General features: G+C 37.6%; 1 protein-coding gene across 1 annotated transcript; it reads right to left on the bottom strand.

Moving 5' to 3' along the window:
- Positions 1 to 213: 213 nt before the first annotated feature.
- LOC140842941 (uncharacterized) lies at positions 214 to 2,796 on the bottom strand. Its single transcript, XM_073211147.1, has 3 exons — positions 2,613 to 2,796; positions 1,414 to 1,779; positions 214 to 239 (listed from the first exon to the last, which is right to left on the bottom strand). The coding sequence occupies exons 1-3, from the start codon at positions 2,794 to 2,796 to the stop codon at positions 214 to 216; spliced, it is 576 nt and encodes a 191-aa protein (XP_073067248.1).
- Between the last annotated feature and the right edge of the window lie 10,630 nt (positions 2,797 to 13,426).

Here is a 13,426-nt window from a genome sequence, read left to right as displayed (position 1 = left end):
CGCACAGTCTGTGTCGTAGCCGGAGTCTTGAGTTCACAATAGCCAATACAAATCTGAAATGGCATAATCAATGTGCTATATATCAAAACACAACTCAAACAATCTTGTGCTCAATAATCAGTCTCGGTATAAAATCGACGGCATAACGACGTATTTCTTCAATACTGTTAACTCAACAATACTAAGCTCCATATCAATAACCCATAATCTCATCTAAACATCAACATACATTCTGAAATCTGCATAATTTCCACATAACATAAGCTGGAAAATCAAGCCCATAGCATACGGTTTCCAAATTTCGATCCGGAAATGAATATATCAAACTCAATATCTCAAGAACACATATCCCTAAAAAAATCATAATTCTTCCAACATATGAATTTTGAAACATGCTGGAAATGAACAATACTTACATCCTTAGCTAGCTCTTGTTGCAAGGATCACAAATCCGAGCTCGGAATTAAAACCGGATCACTAAATCATTCAAAATCACAAGTTCTAGATTGAAAGAAATGGAAGCTCTCCCTTTGAATTCTCTCGGCTCTCTCTCTCTTCCTGAATGAAGAATGAAGATTCAGCAGCTTCATATATATATACATGCCATGTGTCAAGCCAAGAAACAAAGGTGGCATTCTCGCATGCAGCACCGCGGGTACGGTGAGTCTCTTAGCGCGGGTGCGCTCATGCTTCGACAGCATTTTCATTTTCCAGAAATCGTCGACCGCGGGTGCGGTCTTGTTCTTACCGCGGGTGCAGTCTTGCTTCGCTCAAAACTTCCCAGCCTACTGCCCATCTGCCGCGGGTGCGGTCCACTTCTGAGTGCGGGTGCGGTCTGGCTTCGGCATTACATTGTAAAATTCTATCTTTTTCACATAACACTTCTTATAATATGACATGCATTCTCATATCTGTGAATCTCACATCAATGACAACTGATAATTCTCGAGCTTTACATAAACTGATCCAGATACGGCTGAAATACGCGATTCATGAGATCCATGAAGATCTTTGGCACATTGGTCAACCCGAATGGCATGACCATAAACTCATAGTGCCCATATCTCATGCGAAATGATGTCTTGTGAACATCTGACTCTTTTACCTTCAATTGATGGTATCCATATCGCATATCAATCTTGGAAAATATCGATGCTCCTTGCAACTGATCAAACAAATCTTCAATTCTTGGCAGTGGATACTTATTTTTGATGGTGACACTATTAAGCTCTCGATAATCAATGCAAAGACGCATACTACCATCTTTCTTCTTCACAAATAATACCGGTGCGCCCCATGGGGAATAACTAGGGCGAAAAAAACCCTTGTCTAGCAATTCTTGGATTTGATCTTTTAGTTCTTTCATTTCAGCAGGTTCTAGACGGTAAGGCGCTTTAGATATAGGAACAGTGCCTGGCATAAGATCAATAGATAATTCCACTTCACGATCTGGTGGAATACCAGAAACATCCTCAGGGAAGACACAGGGAAATTCTCTGACATTATCTACATCCTCTAATTTCTGACTGATAGGTGCATGTGCGGTAGTGACACATGCTAGAAAAGCTTGGCATCCATGCTTAATAAGTCTCCTCGAACAAAGACAAGAGATAATGTGCGGCATTTGCTTGTTTCTCGCCGCCTCGAAGATACAAGATTTACCACTAGGTGGCCTAATAGTCACTGATCTCAGACGAAAATAAATTGAAGATCCATTCGCTGATAGCCAATCCATACCGATTATGATATCAAATTCGGGCATAAAAAGCACAATAAGATCTGCAAGCACAACAACTTTGAATAAACGAAGCTCCAGATTCTTGACAATCTTAGACGTGAGCATGTGTTCACCGGAAGGAATAGAAACTTTGAAATCCGAACCCATATATTCATGAATATTATTCAATCTTTTGATAAAGGATTCAGATATGAAGAAATGTGTAGCTCCCAAATCTAGCAGTGCATAGGTCGCTACACCTTGAATGTTAATCCTCCCTGCGGCGAAAACGTCTTTTAAATCTTTTCGTGTTGAAGCTTAAGGATTTACTATCATTAATTTCCAAAAGGTTAGGTGAAGAGTTAGTGTTGAACTTAAGCGTTTCTTGAAAGATTGCATTTTAGCCCTCCAATTTTTCGAAATTTGCAATTTAGTTCCCAAATTCTCGAATATTTTCAATTTGACCTTATGGTTCCGAAACTTTCTCAGTTTGGTCCTTTGAATTTCGAATTATTTATATCTTTGACCCTTATGAATTCGGTAATTTGAGTTTAAACCCTTGAGGTTCTTCGGTATTTGCAATTTAGTCCCTTATCTTTCGAAAATTACATTTTAGTCCTTACATTTTCGAAAATTTCATTTAGACCCCTCAATAAATTCGAAACCCCCTTACAACCCTTAATTATGATTTCCTTTTAATTTTGGCCATGAAAATTTTTATTGGAATATTACATCTTCCACATAAATAAAGGCACAAAGTTCCATACCGTATCCAACTAAGTAGAACATGCAACCTAATTTCCACTAGGCCAAATCTTGTTCTCAATTCAATTATAATAACCAATTTAACATTTCATGCAATAAGAAATATAAAAATGTTAAATGACTAGGTTACCCGTGATAAGCGTAGTGTCTGCTTCCTCCTCAACTTCTTCAGCATTCATAACATAAGCTCGTCCCACAATAGGAGCTTTTCTCTTCTGGCAATCAATAGCTTTGTGCACATTCTCCTTACAGTAGAAACACTTGAATGACCCCCATTCACATTTCCAAGATGTAATCGATTGCACTCTTTGCATGGTTGCCTCTCAGCAGGCTTTGGCGCTCCAGAATTTTGTGGCCTTTGTGGTGCTTGTTTCTTGACTGGACCTTAGGGCTTTTGAGGCCCTTGAGGTCTAGGAGGACCCGCATATGGCTTCTTGTTAGGCTAATTATTATTTTGATACTGTTGCCTCTTGCGCTATAACTCAAACTCGATGTCCTTCAAATATTGCTCAGACTGGTCTGCATAAGTAACGGCAGTAGCATATTCCAAAGGACGCATCATCGTAACATTATTCAGGATGGTAGTTCGTAAGCCATCCATGAAGTGTCTAAGCTTCTCTTCAGGATCTCTCGCAATAAGGGGTACAAAGTGACAACCCCCATCGAATTTCTTGACAAACTCCGCAACAGTTGAGTCTCCCTGACGGAGGCTCATAAACTCCCTCTTCAACCGTCCTTTAACGTCGGCAGTAAAATATTTCTCATAGAATATTGTCTTGAATTGAGTCAAAGTAAGTGTAGCAAGGTTAACACCATGCTCGGCTCCTTCCCACCATAAAGAAACGTCATCCCTAAGAAGATAAGTGGTACACCTCACGCGGTCAGCATCCCCCATATCCATATAACCAAAGTGTACCTCTAGAGAACGGATCCAACCCTCAGCAGCAAAAGGATCGGTAGTGCCAGAAAATTCCTTCGGTCCTAACCTCCGGAACTGATCATAAATGTCATGCTGTGGCCTAGGAACCTGATGTAACTGCCGTTGCAGTTGTTGTTGGTGTAACTGCGGCTGCTGTAACTGTTGCTTGAAGAAATGAGTCATACCCTCAAATTCACGGGTAGTAGCATTCCTTGGAGGAGGGGGTGGTGGTGCATTCCCTAGATGGTTCACACTGTTCTCGGCTTAATTCTCATTAACAGGGGCACGTATAGGAGGCATTTTATCTGAATTTTTTCCAAATTCTAACGTAACCAACATGCATTTAAATCTAAGTTTTTCTAATCATGTGACATATTCTAATTCATTTAGCAATTTAAGCATGTAAAGCATATATACTCAAAAAGCTAGTAAACATGAAACGTAAACATGTTATTCATGTAATCATGCAGATAACATCATATTAAATCATGTAAAACATGTAAACCTTACAAATTGAGGCTTGAAGACTGATCTTCCCGACGCTGATGGTGGCACAACCCTTTACAGGACCTTTGCTCTGATACCAACTGAAACGTCTGCTCTTTTTATTGCTTAAAAGTACAAATTTTTTTTTTTCTTCACTTATATTTTCGGCCATGTACATATACTACATAAAAATATTTTTATAAAATATTTTGCCCGTTAAGATAAAACATTAACCAAATAGCATTTTGGAAACCAAGTGAAATAGTCATAAAAAATGAAATCGTCAATTATTTTACCCAACCTAAAAAGAAATAAATTTGAAAATTATAGCACATACTAGGCCTCTCAAAATCTCTGAAAAACATAAATAAATTGTCTTAAAATCTTTAACGTAAATCATGAATCATAAATCGTAAATGCTGAAAAGTAGAAGCGTTGGTCCTCGAGTTGTGTGCAGCTTCAGTCCAGTCAGTTCATCCTCCATCTAACTCACCTGCATCCATCACACCTAGTGAGTCTAAAGACTCAACAAACCATAATCTTTATAACAAATAATACGTATAAAATCGCATGCAACAGTTAAAAAACTTTTACGTAAAAATAACTTTTTCATGACGTGCAAACATAAACCTTAACGTTTTGTGGCCGAGAACCCCATCTGTGCATGAACTCTTAGAAACCATCCCATACCTAGAAAACAAAGCCCCAAACCATAAACCTTTTTGTGGCCGAGAACCCCATCTGTGCATGAACTCTTGTTGCGTGTCTAGGCCTCTACCAGCGAGCCCAGCCGCTGAACCAACCGCTCACACGCCTTCCTAGGACCCTAAAGACTCACCCTAGCCCATCCCTTGAGCCCTGGACCGATCCCACGACCCTGCAGCAGCCGTGCAAGTATGTGCTCTACCTTTTTTTCTCGGGTAAGAGTCCTAGTTGAGTAGGACTCCTCCCAACCCTCACGACTCGAGCCCAAACATGGTTAAGCCTTACCCCTCGACTCAACCATGTCCTTGGCTTGCCTTGACCACAAGCCAAGACCAAGCCAGACCTTTGTAAGCAAAACCCGATCCCCATGACCTTATGACAACAAAAATCAACTCCAGCTTGGTTTTCTTGTTGTTTAACGTGAGTGGTGATGTCTTAAAACCCTTAAAATCGTGAAAAACATCCCTTGATCAAAGCCTAGCCATGGCATCCTCATAAGAACACAATAAACAAGCTTTTGGAACCTTAAATCATAAGTTGTACATATATGCATGCAATATTTCGAAAATAATCATAAGGGCAACATGCTTTTCATACAACGTAATTAAAAATAATACTACGATGTGATAGACGAGAAAAGGAGATGTATGTCGTGCCTTTGCGTTTTAAACTCACGAATAAACGTTGACGACGAAGAATGAGACGAGGAGACGATGGCAAGGAAGCTACCCCTTGAACACTGAAAATTCTTCTTCAATTGGGAGTGTTGGCCGTGAGGTTTGCAAAATATTGGGATGTCAATTCTGAAAAGCCGCGTGCAATTTGTGTGTAGGGTTTTTGGTGATTAACAAATTATATAGCTAATTATATACTAACAAGGCTTTAGGCCTAATAAGATCATAATTTTAGGTCCATTAGTCTTAGTTAGGATTTAATTAAAATATTAAAATAGTTTTGGTAAAATAAGTTAGTGAATTTAATAGCCGTGTTAATAAAAAGTTCGTATTTTTGTTGAAAAACCAACACCGATAAAATTTACGTCCCGGCATATAAAATCATCTCAAAACTCCTTATTTTCAAAAATATTAAAGGGCAACACTCATATTTTTTAATAATTAAAATTAATTATTTAATAAAACCATTTTACGTTTTCCAGCCATCGGTCCCCGTTCCTCGATCGCAACTTGAATAACCCTTAGAAATACAGTTTTAGGCATAATGATAATAAAATCCTATTTATCATATTAACATGTATGTCACATAATCAATTAGCAATTAAAATCAATTAATTACTCATTTATCATATTTCCTAAATTTGCATACAGTTGGATTAAGTCATCTTAATTTTGGACCTTACATCAAGAGCGAAAATTTTCTAGGCCACGACAACATAAAGAGGATTTGAGGCCAATCCTGAGAAAGTAAAGGTCATTCAATCTATCTCACCTCCTGGGCCAAACTCCCATCCCCTTTAACGGGTGAGAGATAGATGTATAACTGATCTCCTGAATCAAACAAGAGGGCCCCGAATAGAACCCCGTGTATTACATCTCCCATGAACTCAAAGGAGCTGAGCTCAAACATAATGTGGTAGAAAAACTCGTCTTGGCCTTCGCAACAACGGCTCGGAGATTGAGGACATACTTCTAATCTCATCCAATTATGGTCCTCACCAACATCCTTCTCGGGAGGATGATGATTCATGGAGATATCTCAGGACAGTTGGTTAAGTTGACAAGTGAACTGGGGCAGCACGTTATATAGTACGGGCCAATGACGACCATCAACCCCAAGCCTTATCTGATTTCTTTGCTGAAAGTTTGCATGTCGAAAGATCTGTGGAAAGTATATGTGAAAGGTTCATCCATCAATGAAAGCAGTGGATTAGGAGTGCAATTGATCTCTCCAAATAGAGACAAGGTAAAGTTGGCTGTAAGATTGGACTTCAGGCATCTAACAATGAAGCGGAGTACGAAGTAGTCTTAGTCGGGCTAAAGGCAGCACGGCAGGTCAGAGCCATTCAGGTCCACATTTTTTCTGATTCTCTGTTGATAGCCCAGCAAGTGAATGCATTTTATGACATAAAAAATGAGAAGGTGATGGAATACATTAAGGCAGTTGAGGCATCAAAAGAGATCTTCACCGAGCTTGCATTTAAGCAAATCCCAGGGAAGAAAATGAGAAAGCTGATACCCTAGTTAAAATGGTCAGCTCACTCCATAGTTGGAAATCAAGGGAGGTGTTGGTCCAGGAAGAATTGAGTCCATACTCGGAGACAATGACTGGCGAGCCGAGATATTGGGGTACATGAAAGATGGCGATCTACCTTGAGATCCAAGAAAGGCATGCAGGCTGAAGCAGCAAAGCCTTAAATTTATACTTATTGATGGAGTTCTCTACAAGAGGTCACTTTCTCGACCTATTCTAAAATTCTTGGGTCCCAAGCAATCTGATTGCGTACTAAGGAAAATTCATGAAGGCTGTTGTGGAAATCAATTTGGAGCTTATTTCTTAGCACATAAAGCACTTCTGGGCGAGTATTTCTGGCCAACTATGCAGAAAGACGCTCAAACCCTCGTAATTTCATGCAACAACGGACAACGTCATGCTAAGCTCCAACATCAACCAACCACAATGATGTAAGCTATAATGGTGGCTTGCACATTTGACCAATGGGGAATCTACATAGTTAGAACTTTAGCCATGGCCCTGGCTCAAAAAAAATTCTTGCTCGTAGTTATTGACTATTTTTCGAAGAGGGTGGAAGCCGAGACTTTGGCCAATTATTGAGAATGAGGTACTCAAGTTTCCCTGGATAGAACATTTCTATAGATTTGGGGTGCCAAGGAATTCTATATCAGATAATGGGAGACATTTTCAAGGAAGTCGGATCCAAGTCTGGTTCAAATAAATGAAATTTCAGCAACACTAAACTTCTCTAGCTTATCCTCAAAGCAACAAATATGCGGAGGTCTCCAACATATCCTTAATATAAAGCCTTAAAGCGAAACTTGGGAATGCAAAATGAAATTGGGTGGAAGAGCTCCTGGGTGTGCTATGGTCATACAGGACCACTCTGAAGATTGACATCGGGGAAACACCTTTCATCCTGTTTTATGGAAATGAAGCAGTCCTTCCATCGGAGATCAGAGAAGCGACCTCCAGAGTCATGTTTTATGATAAGAAAAATGATGAAAGACAGGCAGCTGATCTAGATCTAATTGAAGAGAAGAGGGATGCCACCATCATTAGGATGGAAGCTTATAAAGGACGCATAACCAGGTCCTACAACTATAGGTTCATTTAGAGGAGCTTTCAAATCGGAGACCTGGTTTGGAAAAAGATTCAAGATGTGGATGTTGAAAGTTGGATCTTATATGAGAGGGGCCATTCAAAGTGATAGAGAAACTCGGTTCAGGAACCTATTGTGGACCTAGCAGGGAGGAAGTTGAAGAGGCCGTGAAATTCTTATCACCTCCGCAAGTATTATGCTTAGCTGTGTTGATTTTAACTTCATTTATTTGTTTAATTACTTTTACCACAAGAACGTTGTACTTTGGTTTTGGGTCAAGGCAAATTTATTATTTTTATAATATTGCACATTTTTTATTAGAAACTATTTCATATAAGGGTTTTCACCCGACCTCAACTTAGGAGCTTTGATTATGTCAGGGCTCACCTGCCTCGATTACGCTAGACTTATAAGGGTTTTCACCTAACCTCAGCTCAGGAGCTCTGATTACGTCAATGCTCACCTTGCTTCGATTACACCTAGGCTTATAAAGGTTTTCATTCGACCTTAGCTCAGTAGCTTTGATTATGTTGGGGATCACCTCGCATCGATTACGCCAGGCTTATAAGAGTTTTCACACAAACTCGGCTCAGGAGCCTAGATTTTTTAGAAGAATATTCAAGCGCTTGTCCGAGCACCTAGAGCCTGGCCAACCTCTCTCAAAATAACCTTTATTTGGTTATTTATTCAAATGATTGGCCGAGCTCTGAGAGCCGACCAACCTCTCTCAATGACCTTTATTAGCCTGGCCGACCTTTCTCACAATGACTTTTATTTGGTTATTTATTCAAGTTCTTGACCTCTAACAATGACCTTTATTTGTTTATTTATTCAGGTGCTTGGCCAATCTCCTATCGCCCTACCAACCTCTCTTACAATGACTTTTATTTGGTTATTTAGTCAAGTGATTGGCCGAGCTCCTAGAGCCCGGTCGACCTCTCTCACAATGACTTCTATTTGGTTATTTAGCCAAGTGCTTGGTCGAGCTCCAGAGTCGAGCCGAACTCTCAGGATGACCTTTGTCTATTTATTAAGTGTTTGGCCGAGCTCTCAGAGCCCGACCGACCTCTTTCACGATAACATATGGTTATTTATTAAGTGCTCAACTGAGCTCCAATATCCCAATTGATCTCTTTCGAAAGCTCAATAACAACAAACAAACAGGAGAATTGAATACAAAATTCTACTCTTTGAGAGCTCAATACACAAAAAAAGTTACAAGCATTTACATATCCGAGGGAGATCATCTAAAATCTTCTTTACACTAATGAAATCCACTAAGATCCCCTCAGAAGGATAGGCTACAACCTTGAACTGAGCCACACAATGACAATGTTCAAAATCCGATAATGTAATCAAACTGTATGCAAATCTAGAAAAAATAGAAAATGCTTAATTAAACTATTTTAATTGCATTGAGTATATATGGTAGGTATGTTTATATGTTTAAAAATATGGTTTTCTACTATAATGCATAAAACTTTGTTTTTAAGAGTTATTCGAGACGCGATCGAAGAACGGAGACCAAGGGCCGTAAAGAGAAAATAATTTTATTAAATGATTATTATTAATTATTTCATATATGGTATAATTAAAATGAAAATTTTGAAAATCGTCCTTTTTGAGCTGTTTTTACGCGCCAATGTCGTATTTTAAACTGGTAATCAATTTTTGGCAAAAACAAGGACTTTTTGGTGGCTCGGTTATTATTTTCAAAAATTTTCCTAAACAAAATATTTTTACCTATATTATAATGGGCCTATTGTACTAAGGTTATTAGGTCTAAAATCCAACCAAAGTCTTTTATATCAAAGCTTTGAAATTCCTAAGCCCTAAACCTACACAAACACACGCACACAAGGCCTAGGACTCCTAGTTTTCTCTGCAACAGCAGCAACACACACACACACACTCACCATGTTTTGAGGTTGATTCACGTGAGTTTGAAGAATAAAAACTCAGATGTAAACCTTTGTCTCTCAGCCAACGTCCCTCGCATCAAGAATTGTTTTTCGTGTATGAAACACGCAAAGTCACGCCTTATTCTTTCCTTGCTCATCGTTCATACCATATTATGTGTGATTATACATATTTTCATGAAAAATATGATACCCTCTCATTTATTTTCGTTTTTGTGGCTTATACATGATCAAACTTGGATTTTCATGCTTTTAAATTCATGGTATTGATGCACAAAAGTTAGGGCTACTAGAAGGGACATTTTACAGTAGGTTTAAGGGTCCATAGAGTCATGGTTAAGGGCTGGAAAACAAAGGAAAATAAGGAACAAAAATTTGGGTTCTTTAAAGGGTTAGGTTTTCGATTTTGGTGTCTAAGGCGTAGGTTGCGTGCTGCTGTTGGGACGAGTTCAAGGGTCCCAAGAGGGTCTATTCATGGTCCTATATGGATGAAGGTGCAGCTGGTGCAAGGGCTAGGGCTGGAGCGTGGATCTTGGGTTGCGCAAGTTCATGGGGTGCACAGGTTTGAGGACTGTTCGTGTATGGCCTGTAGGTCTTGGTACAGCTGCTAGTTAAGGGTTTGATATAGGTCCTATAAGGGCTGGTTAGGGTCGAGACATGTTGGTTGAGGGCTAGGCTTGAAGGAATTCATGGTTTGTCCAAGTTATGGTTTTCGAAAAAGAGTGCAGGAATTTTTAGTAGATTCCTAAGCTATTCCAAGGGTTCTAAATGGCTTTATTTTTGTTGCATAGTGTATGGTTAGGTGTTAATAAGCTATGGTTAAAGTTTGTTTAAGTTTCGAGTCGATTCAGGTTAAAACTGGTACTTCAGTTCAAGTTTTAAAATGAATTACGAACTTAGTCGAGGAACTAAATTTATGTCTAAGAAATGTTTATGGGTGTATTTTAAGGTGTTATGGTAAGTTTGGAAGAATTCGGGTCATTGTTTTAAGGTCTAGGGTAAATTGGGAAGTTAGGGTTTCAGGGTCAAAAGGTGATTTTACACCTGAAAAATGTTAAACGTCCTAGCAGTGTCACGAATACTATAATGAATGTTAAATGTTTATTTCAAAAGATTATGGAGTTTTATGATGGAAAACGATAAATGCTAAAATATGTGTATCATGCTTAGTTTAAAAGAAAAATGATATCTATACATGAATTTTTATAATTGATGGATATGCTAAAAATGTTTTGAAGGAGGTGATTTGATGTGACTAATACAAATACGAATACAAATATGAAAGGATATGGTGACACGTAAGGTCATGGCTCAGTTGACGGATGAGTGTGTCGCTGATGTCCCTTCGCCAGGTGCCATGGTAATACGTAAGATTAATCAATCAACCAACAGCTGATACAAGAGTCACCATTAATAATATGAATTCAAAACAGAGAAACATATATGTATATGATGAAAGGAAAAATGTTATGATGAATTAAAGGTTTTAAAGTTTATGCATATTCATGAAAAACTATTTTATTAAAAGTATTTTCACTGCTGCATGTGAATGTATACGTATTACTTGTTATAATGGTTAAAGTTGCTAAGTCATTAGACTCACTAAGTGTTAATGATGCAGGTGAGGATGTTTATGATGATATTGGAGGACTTGATGATTGAACTGGCTGGAATGATGGTGCACATAGCCCGAGGACCAATACTAGTTTTTCCTCAATATCATGATTTTACATTATTTTAAAGATTTTATGACTTTTATGCTTTTGAGTGGTTTTGAGAGAATTTAAGATATTTTTGCTATTTTTGAAAAATGCTAGTTTTAGATATTGGCTTACTTTTCCTATGTCCTTTTGGCTTAGCGTATCAACTATCTTGTTAGCCTTAGGTCATAATCTGTCAATAGTTCGATCCATCGTCTATGCCTCATGTTTAATTCTTTTTGTGTCAACGGTATTTGAGGCTTTGCTGATCGGTAAATATATCATATTTGGCACCAAAGAAGTAATTCATCTGGATCTTTTGCACAAATACAATTGTAGCCAATTCAAGATCATTTGTTGGGTAAATGTTTGTATTTTTTTTCATTCCCAGAATGACTTCGAAATCCACCATAGTATGTTGAATAAAATCGACACTGAATATATGCATATTCATATTGATTTTATTCAACCTTAAAATTATCACGATTACTATTTCAAAACTTAAAACTAATATAGAATCTTAGAATATAATTCATCATCTGCTTATTGACTTAAGTCCCAAGAATTATAACCTAGTCATTATTAAAATTTCATTTAACTTTGAAAGAAATTAATCCTTAAATAAGTCTTCTTTTACTAAATCTTTATTTCATCAAAACTATGAGCCTAGCATACTCTAACAGAAAAGAGTTTCTTTGGATGTCTTTCTCCACAAATCGCACATTTTTTTTTTGTAATTTAAGAATATTCGGAACTTAATATGTAACGTCCGAAAAACAAACTTACGTAAACCGCATGCATGCAAAATTGTTTTAATTGCTTAATTATTTTATCTAATGATTTTAAATAGTAGCATGATATTTATTATATGATTAAATGTATGATTGCTTGAATAAATGATAATATGACGTTATTAAATGAAATTTAAGGATTTTACCCAATATTCGATAGTAGGTAGTGGAAATGAGATCGGGGACGACCAAGACAAGAATATATATTTTTCTTTAAATATGTGCAAGGCTTCCTAATACGATTTAAAATGATTTAATTTTCCTAAAAATATTGGAGTTCAAATTTATTTTACGAGTCGAGCTCGATTTTTCCCGAGAAACCGGTTTCGGCAAACAAGGAGTTTTAAAAGATCAAAAATATTATTTTTGGGAAACTAACTTTATAAACTTATATGTTCTAATTAAATAAGTGTTATTGGGCCCAATTTAATTATTTAAAGAAGAACAATTAGCCTATAACATGCAAGCCCAAAACTCAAGCTCATTTGCATGTGATTAAAATTATAAATAAGGACTCTTAGGCCTTCTAACCTCATAATTCACTCCTCCATCAGTCGAAAAACACCTTACACACACACCACTAATTTTCGAAAATATCAAGGAAGGAAAAGGCTTGTGTTCTTCGTCGTCCGGTCGTCCAACGTCGCACTCTCGCCAAAAATCGTATATTCGAGCGTTATAAACACAAATGTATGTTTTCTAAACCCTTTTCAACATCATACAAATCATAATATGTGTGTGTTTATTGTTTATGCATGAAAAATATGATTGTTGGATTATTTTTTTATGGTAGATCACATATTTTCAAAAACACGACGATTTTACATTTATATGAAAAACGTTTTGAATCCAATGGACACGCTGCAAGTTAAGGTTGAAATATGAATAAAACATGACAAAATTAAAGGTAATAAATCTTGAAACCACAAGAGAGAAGAGAGAGTCGTAGGTGTTGTTTGGTTTGTTCAAGGGTCATGGGGTCGGCTACTGTGCATGGGCCGTGTGGATCATCCAAGGCTGGTTCAGGGTCAGTGTGTTAGAGTAGGTGCACGTCGAGCCAAGTGTTGGCCGAGTGTTCACAATGAAACTCTATGTATAAACAGTCTTTATTTTAATAATATTTTAAATTATT

Source organism: Primulina eburnea, chromosome 10, assembly GCF_022965805.1.
Source record: "Primulina eburnea isolate SZY01 chromosome 10, ASM2296580v1, whole genome shotgun sequence".
Lineage (NCBI taxonomy): Eukaryota > Viridiplantae > Streptophyta > Magnoliopsida > Lamiales > Gesneriaceae > Primulina > Primulina eburnea.
Note: the sequence above shows the minus strand (reverse complement) of the source record. Positions and strands in the feature narration are given on the sequence as shown.